Raw genomic sequence first — 8,737 nt, 5'->3', positions numbered from 1 at the left:
AGGGATAACTTGGAGCCAAAACCAGATTCTCTCAACACAAGGAAGAAGAGGAATAGAAGGAAGAAACAAAACATTATGGTCGAGGAGTAGAATTTAAACAAGCAGGAAAATTTGGTGAATGATCAGATAGTACCAAAGCAAAGTGAAAAGAAAACAAAAAATTCCAAAACAGTTGACATAGTGAATGAGCTAATGCAAGAACACACACAAGAAGAGATTGCACCATCATCTATTCTAGAAGATGATGGTGACCTAGTAAATACACAAGTTTAGACCAATGAAGCAGAGTATAAAATTGATCCAAGAGATGCTGACAGCAACTATCTTAAGCTAATTAGTGGCACTGATCTTGAGACCAACAGTAAGGAAGTTGATGACGATCTTATGATTGGGGAACATCCCAACTCCTCTAAAATGGGGCATCACAGTTCACCGAATATGGATTATGCAGATGATGAAAGCTCAAAAACAAGTGAATAATATGTTAGTGTAGACAGTGAGGAAGACAATAGTGATGAACATGCAGATACATTGGTGGAGGAGTTACCTCCCATTCAATGGTTGAGGTTAATGTTACAGTAGACTATGGAGAGGTGGCTAATATTGGGCACCTATCTAATAGAGGAAGAGGAAGGGGTAACAAGAGAGGTGGCAGAACTTCATCAAGAGGCAGAGGGATTAGAGGGGGAAAGCAAAACAACCAAAGGTCTGGGAGGGTCTCACAGAGTCACATCTTATCTGTTTAAGTGATTATGTTTAAGTCCCTCTACTGGAATATCAGGAGCATTAAATTCAATGGTGCTCTTGAAAGATTTAAACAATTAATTACTTCAAAAAACTCTCATTTATTACCTTGAGTGAACCTTTCTATGAGGCTAATAAGTTGGACAAATTTAAAAGAATTTTTGGTTTTCAAAATGCCTTTGCCAACTGTAATAGCCAAATTTTGATCTTTTGGGAAGATAATTTTGATTGTATAATTGTCAAAGAGGATGAACAACATGTTACTTGCAAATCAAAGTTAATGGGGTATCTTTGCTCTGGACCTCTGTATATGCAAAGTGTGATGATCAACTAAGAGTGGAGTTATGAGAGAGTCTTAGAACTTTAAGTGATTCATACAACCTTCCATGGTTAGTAACAGGTGACTTTAATTGTATAATTGACCCAGTGGAAAAGAAAGGAGGATCTCCTCATAGAATGTCTAAAAGTTTGTCCTTCATTTAATGTATCATGGATTGTGAGCTTCTCAAATGCTGGCTACACTGGTTCTGATTTTACTTGGTGCAATGGTTGGTGTCCAAACAAAAGAGTTTAGAAGCGACTAGACAGAGTATTGATAAATCATGATTGGTTGAACCTATTTGATTCCACTCAGGTTTCTCACTTGATCAGAACATGATCTGACCATTCCCCTCTACTAATCACTTGAAATCTAAGATGAGAGACCCTATAAAATATTTTAGGTTCTTGGATTTTTGGATTGAAGAAATTGAATTTATATCAGTAGTGGAGCAAGCATGGAACATGGATGTGCATGGATCTCCATTATGGAAGTTTCATTTAAAACTCAAGAATACATGCAAGAAGTTATCAGAGTGGTCAAGGAATTCTGTTGGGAACATATTTAACTCTAAAAGGAGTTAGAAGAGAAGGCTGCAGATCTGGAAGAAAAGTCTATCAATGACAATCCTGATATTAATAGAGCTGCCCTTAATCAAGAAAATGATGAACTAATCAAAGTTATTAAGAAGGAGGAGGCATTCTAAAAACAAAAGGCTGGTATCAGATGGTTTATTGAAGGGAAGGTGAACTCCAGGTTCTTTCATTATGTGGTTAATGGTAAAAAAAGAAGATTGACTCTAACAAGGATGAAGAAGGAGGATGATAGCTGGATTGAGAGTGATGATAGTATAGCTCAGGAGGCCATTCATTTCTTTCAGAAGCAATTTACAAAAGAGCACAAACAGAAAGATTTTCCATACTAAATAGCATTCCTAGAATCATTGATGGAGATGATAACAATAAGTTGATTGCACCACCTTCTATGAAGGAACTTAAGGAGATAGTTTTTTCTATGAGCATCGATAGTGCTCTTGGACCTGATGGGACATCAGGGAAATTCTATCACACGTGCTGGGAAATTATCAAGGAGGACTTATTACTAATGGTGCTTGATTTTTTTGCAGGTACCCCTTTACCAAAAACATTTACTCATTCTTATATGATCATGATCTCTAAGGCGGTATGCCCACAACAACTCAGTGAGTTGACACCTATCAGTCTCAGTAATTTCTCTTGCAAGATAATCTCAAAGATTGGGACCTTTGATGCAGAAATTGGTATCTCCATGTCATACATGATTTATTAAAGGGAGTCCAATCACAGAAAATATTATGCTAACTCAGGAGATAGTTCATAATATTAATCAATCCTCATATACTAGTAATGTAGTCATGAAATTAGACATGGTCAAGCCTTATGACAGAGTGGATTGGGAGTACTTATGTCAGGTTATGAGACAAATGATCTTCTAAGAGATCTGGATTGACAGAGTTTGGAGGTTGATCAATAATGTCTGGTACTCGATCAACCTTAATGGCACTAGATATGATTTTTTTAAATCTTCCAGAGGGATTGGACAAGGGGATCCAATATCCCCTTCCCTGTTTGTGATTGGAGCTGAACAACTATCTAGATTGATGAACATACTCCCAGAGAGTGGTTTTATTCCATACTGAGTAGAGAAGAATGGCCCATTGATCACGAATTTGTGTTATGTAGATGATATTATTCTATTTTCATTAGGTGATTTAATTTCTCTCAGCTTGATGATGAACAGACTAAGATCATATGAATGCATATCCGGTCAGAAAGTTAATAAAAGAAAATTTTGGATTCTATGTCTCCTCACAGTTTGATGAAGATAATGTCAATGATGTCAAAAATATTACTGGTTTTCTACACCTTCAGTTCCCCATGCAGTATTTAGGTTGTCCTATTTATTTGGGAAGGAAGAAAATTATCCACTTCAACAATATGGTAGCCAAAGTCTATAGAAGAATGCAAGGTTCTTTCCTTTGGAGGTAAAGCCTTTCTAATAAAATTTGTTCTTAAATCTCTCCCATTCCATCTTCTATCTGTCTTGTATCCTCCCAAAACGGTCTTATACTAGATTGAGAGGATAATCTCTAAATTCTTTTGGCATAAGATTGAAGATAAAAACAAGGTGCACTAGATATCATAGGCTCATTTATGCTATCCCACCATTGAAGGAAGGGTTGGTTTTAGGTCTTTACATAACACTTGTAGAGCCTTCTCAGCTAAAGTTTAGTAGAATTTTAGAACCAAAAAGGGATTGCTAAAGAATTTTCTAGAGGCAAAGTACTGCAAAAGAAAACATCCAATAGATAGAAAGTGATTATATAATCAATCTCACACCTGGAAAAGGCTCATGGATATCAAGGAAGATGCTAAAAATTCATTTTACGGAAGATAGGCAAAGAAAATGTGTCATTTTGGTGGAATAATTGCACTGGCAGAGGTGCATTGGCTAAGCTCAGGCAACTACCTAATGCATCTAGACATACTAAGGTCCTGAACTTCATTGAAGAGGAGAGATGGAATGTGACCAAGCTTAAGAAAGTCCTCCCCGATATTTTCATTAGCAATATTTTGGAGATTGAGATTTATGGGGGCATCGAGGATTTTTCAGTTTGATCAGTTGATTCAAATAGAGTCTTTACTTGTAAAACGACATTGGAAAATATGAGAAACAAAGGCCCGGATATTTCACTGCATCTATTATGTGGCACAAGAGAATTCCTTTCAAAATCTCATTTTTTATGTTGAGGATGATTCAATCTAGAATTCCTACTGGTGAAATGATTCAAAAATTTGGTAGAATGGTTCCATCCATGTGCTCCTGCTGTACTAATCACAATGAGAAAACTGCCACTCATCTCTTTTGCAAAAGTCAAATTGCTATACAAGTTTGGGTATTCTTTGGTAGATATTGTGGTATCACCTTGAGAATGGGAAATATCACGCAGATTCTAATGTATTGGTGGCTAGCAAAAACAAAGAATAAAATCCATGCTGATTTGTTACAATCTTACCATTAGTTATCTGTTATGAGATTTGGAAGTGTAGGTGTGTTTCCAGATTTGAAAACGTTCACATGTCCGAAAAGTTTATAATTCAGCAAGTGTCTAAATATATGACTTTCTTTTTAAATATTCAATTCCCCAAAGTTACTCTTCCTCATCCTTGGCATGCTTTATACACAGCAGTGGAGACGGCTAGACAGGTCATTACCAGCCAATTGGTAAGGTGGTATAAACCTGATGATAGATGGGTAAAATTAAATATGGATGGTTGTAGTAAAGGGAATCCAGAAAACCCTGACGGAGGGAGAATACTCAGAAACAGTCAAGGTGCTTTCATTTTCGGATTTGCTGATTATTATGGCACTTGTAGTAACAACATGGCTGAGGCCAAAGCTACGCTTCAGGGTATAATAATGTGCATTACTGGTCGATACTCCAATATAATAGTTGAAGCTGATTCCCAATTGATAGTAGACATGATTAACAACAAAATGAAGGTTCCTTGGAACATCCAACATATCTTAGACCAGATTGTACTTCTCTCAAGTAATAGAAATTTTTGTTTTGTCCATACATTCAAAGAGGGTAATGTGGCTGCAGATCAATTAGCAAACACGGGTGAAAAAGAGAGAAATCGAGTTATCTTTGATGATGAGAGCTACCTACCAGATTATGTGAAGGCAATTGTGAAATTGGATCAGCAAAGCATTCCAAACGTCAGATTCAGACCAAGAAAAAATTATTTTATAATTAATGATGCTAACCTTAGATAGTGATGATGTTTGTATAGTTTTTACAACTATGCTCTTAGCATCTTTTTATGAAGCTCAATGTACAAATACTGTAAAGTATGTAACCACCAAAGCTAGGCAGTATCTTATTGATTAGATGTACACAAGAATGAGTACTATCATTCTCCATCATATTTTGGAGGCTATGGTTTATGTCCTCCTCCGTATACTTATTTTTTTATTATCTAAAGGTTGGGGTATAACCTAAACCCCCCACCATCATGGTGGACTTTTGTGGGGGAAAAAAGCTATAACTTATGCTTTTGTACCATTTCCTCTATCGACTACCATTAACAACCATAATTACTATCAACCACTTCTACTATCTACCACCATTGTACAATAATCACCTCTGATCACTACTGAACAATCACCAATTGCAGCCACTATCAACTACTTTTACAACTATAATCACCGTCAACCACCACTTTACAACCATTATTATCGGCAATCAGCACTAAATTTATAGTTTGTCTATCAAATAAATAATTTTTATAGCGCCATGTAAATTGATTTTGTTCTAATATTATGTGGATGTATGTAATTTATAGTTATTATTTTATTTAAATTTAAGATTTGTTAGTTTTTTAATAAAAATAAATTACACACATTCATATGGCGAAAAAATAAATAATCTTAATTATTCCGTGTTAAGAATGTAGCACCTTAATAACAAGAGATATGTATTCAAATTCTGACATTTTTATCTTGAATAAACAAACATGACTTTAGTTTGAGGCGTTACAATCCCAACAAAAGCTCGCCTTTATTTTATTTTTCCTCTCTCAGTATTCACGTGCTTACCCGACCCATAAAAATTTTAATTAAAAAAAGATCTCAAAAAAACAAAGGAGAAAAGAAATTTCTTCTAAGAGCAAAAACACAATTTTTTTAGATCTTCAAACGAATTTCTATCGCCATCAATTCTTTTGTGAGATATAGAAACAGGTAATTCTCACTTCTCCATATGGCTTATACATCAATTTTTTAGAGTAAAACATTAATTCACTTATACAATGAATTGATTTATTAACATTCTTGATACATGCAAAAGTGAAAAACATGGAATAATAGATCTGCTGTAAATTGAATTATTTTAGGAAAGAAATGATAGAAATGTATTATATATGTGCATATGAATTTTTAACCCTAGCATATAATGTATTATGTACACGTTCATTGATTAGTTCATTCAACAGATTGATTAGCCAAAGTGAAGAAGATCCCTAATTCCCTTGTTAATAGGCTGTGACAAGTATATTGGAGAAGGTGAAATTCATAATTTGACTAATTCAACATCTCTATCATAGAATTCAACAAGGATAATTATATGTATAGGTGATATCAAGATTTGGATGTATTTTGACATAGCTGACTACTTAGTCACATTCATCTTTTTTCTTATCTATGAATTTGAGCTCTTTTACAATCGGGAATTTTTCTCGGTTGGTGACATACTTAAATTAATCACGGCAATAATTAGCAATGTCAGCAGCCTAGTGAGGCCTAACTGTTTGAGGACAAGTTAAGTCAGGACCTGGTGGGCTCGATCTCATGAGATTGAATGATCACTATTCGTGAACAAAAATCCTTTTCATTTATTATTATTTATTTCTAAAATGAGTTCAAAGGGAGACGAATGGTCATTCAAAATTCATATAGTTAAAATCGGACTTGTATTTCATCTTTTCAACTATAATGTTGTCTCCATTCGACTCCACAGTTTTTTGTTTTGTTTTGGGGGTCCACTTTTTGCCATTGAATTTATTTACTCGAAAATTTCTTTTAGCTTTAATTTATCTTTCCATGAAATTAAAGGTTGAAGGGGCTATATGGTTTCCACTAAAGATGATCCATAGTGAAATACCCTATGCAGGTAGCATTAAACCAGTTATTTTGTCCTTGCCTTGCTAAAACCAAGTAATGATATTCTGAAGTTATTTAGTTAATTTGCATATTGGTTTTCTGTATGTTTTTTGTTCTTAAACTTCATCTTATTCTTTTTTAAATCGTTATCTATATATTCATAGTTTGATAATGGTCTTGAGTCATAAAGGAAATTATGGCCTTTTATTACACTGCATAGTTCTGTAGCTACATGAAAGAAATGTGGATTCATATCGTCGACCTCAACTTATTTGGGACTAAGACTTAGTTGTTATTATTGCTGTTGTAGTTCTTGTAAATAACTCAAAGTTAGAATTTTGATATAAAAGTTTACTCAGGATGAATGAGCAAGCTACACAAGATAATAATCCCACAGCTCCAACAATCCTTCCAGCAAAGCGAAGGCGCGGCCGCCCACGCAAAGATGGAGGTGTTGCCAAAAGAGGAAATTTACAATCTCCAGTGACTCCCCCACCACCTGAAACCATTAAAAAAGTTCAACAAAATGCAGTTGAAGTGAGCCAAAAAGATGGAAGCATTGTTGGTGGTAATAACATTATAGGACAGATGGTTTCTGGTGTCGTTGACGGTTGTTTTGATGCAGGTTACTTCATCTCAGTACGCGTAGGTAATAGCGCCACCACCCTCCGCGGATTAGTTTTCCAGCCGGGGCGATTTGCTCCTATTACACCAGCAAATGATGTTGCCCCCTCAGCTACAATGTATCACAGAAATCAAGTTGCTACACCACTTTTAAACCTTCAGCAAGAAAAGCAGCCAAATGTTGCACCAGCACAAGTTTTACCTTCTAAGCCAATGTCAAGTGCAACATTTGTACCAAATAACAGTCAATTTGCTACTGTTATGGCACCTCAGTCTGACACTGTTATGGCCTCTAACGAGGCGCGGAGTAAAATCATGCTGCAGCAAAATCAATCCCAATCTACCCTTCCAATGGAAAATCTTAGAATGGTTGAACAGGATGAAGTAATGCAAGTATATGAAGTCACAAATCAATCAGAAGGGACTGAAATAAATGCAGAACCAACAAAAGGTATGTTTTCAGAATCCATATTAGAACCAAAAGCTAGTGAAGGAACTAGCAATCAAGGACCTAAGGCTCAAAACCAAGTTATGGGCTCAACTTTTCAGCCTGCTGTGGACCACCAACTGATTGAATCTGAATCCAAGAACGATAAGCAACCGAGCACTGAGCAGTCGTATATGCAGACGTTACTTCAGCCAGGAGAGTTGGTTCACAGTGAAGCGAAGAAACTTGAGATACACCGAGCTCCTATAAGCGCTCAAACTCAAGTCGATTTCCAAGGGCTTTCTCCAATGAATGAAGACGTTCAGCTGAACGAATGGACTCAACGCGGACAAGAAAACCAACAGAATCAATTCAATCAAAGTAGTCTATTTGTTGAACTTAACTCTGTTGCCCAAGAAACACAAACTGCTGAAACTCAAGTTATTGAACAGAACCATACACATATGATGGAGAAACTACATTATGTTGAGATGCCTGAGGCTACTAATGAGAATCCAAATGCTGATATCAACCAAGTAGTGGTTACTAGTGAAACTCAAGCGGCAGCTCCAGAATCAGTTAAGACTTCAATGGACTTTATGATGGAAAAGCTAAGTTATTCAAAGAATGAGGGATCCCAAAATACTAATGTTGGAACTGCAGTTGAGTTAGCAGTAAATGCTGAAACATCAAATGAAACTAAGGAAGCAAGTGATCCTGGTGACAAACTTGTGTTAGGTTCTCAATTAGCATCACAGCAAGAAGAGGCAGAGACAGGAAATTCTGATTCAGCAAAAGTTGAAACTCAAAATAAAAGTTGTGATGGTGGCAACAGCAACTTGGAAATTGTTCGCTAAAGCCAACAAAACCAAGCTTGAAGCAGCTTATAAATAAAGATAAAACATGACTTTTTCAATTTT

At 35.8% G+C, this 8,737-nt stretch overlaps 1 protein-coding gene across 1 annotated transcript; it reads left to right on the top strand.

Moving 5' to 3' along the window:
- Positions 1 to 5,758: 5,758 nt before the first annotated feature.
- Positions 5,759 to 8,674, top strand: LOC104226217 (uncharacterized). Its single transcript, XM_009778147.2, has 2 exons — positions 5,759 to 5,848; positions 7,126 to 8,674. The coding sequence occupies exon 2, from the start codon at positions 7,127 to 7,129 to the stop codon at positions 8,672 to 8,674; it is 1,548 nt and encodes a 515-aa protein (XP_009776449.1). The 5' UTR covers positions 5,759 to 5,848; position 7,126.
- The last annotated feature ends 63 nt before the right edge of the window (positions 8,675 to 8,737 follow it).

This window comes from Nicotiana sylvestris, chromosome 8 (genome assembly GCF_000393655.2).
Source record: "Nicotiana sylvestris chromosome 8, ASM39365v2, whole genome shotgun sequence".
In the NCBI taxonomy this organism is placed as follows: domain Eukaryota; kingdom Viridiplantae; phylum Streptophyta; class Magnoliopsida; order Solanales; family Solanaceae; genus Nicotiana; species Nicotiana sylvestris.
Note: the sequence above shows the minus strand (reverse complement) of the source record. Positions and strands in the feature narration are given on the sequence as shown.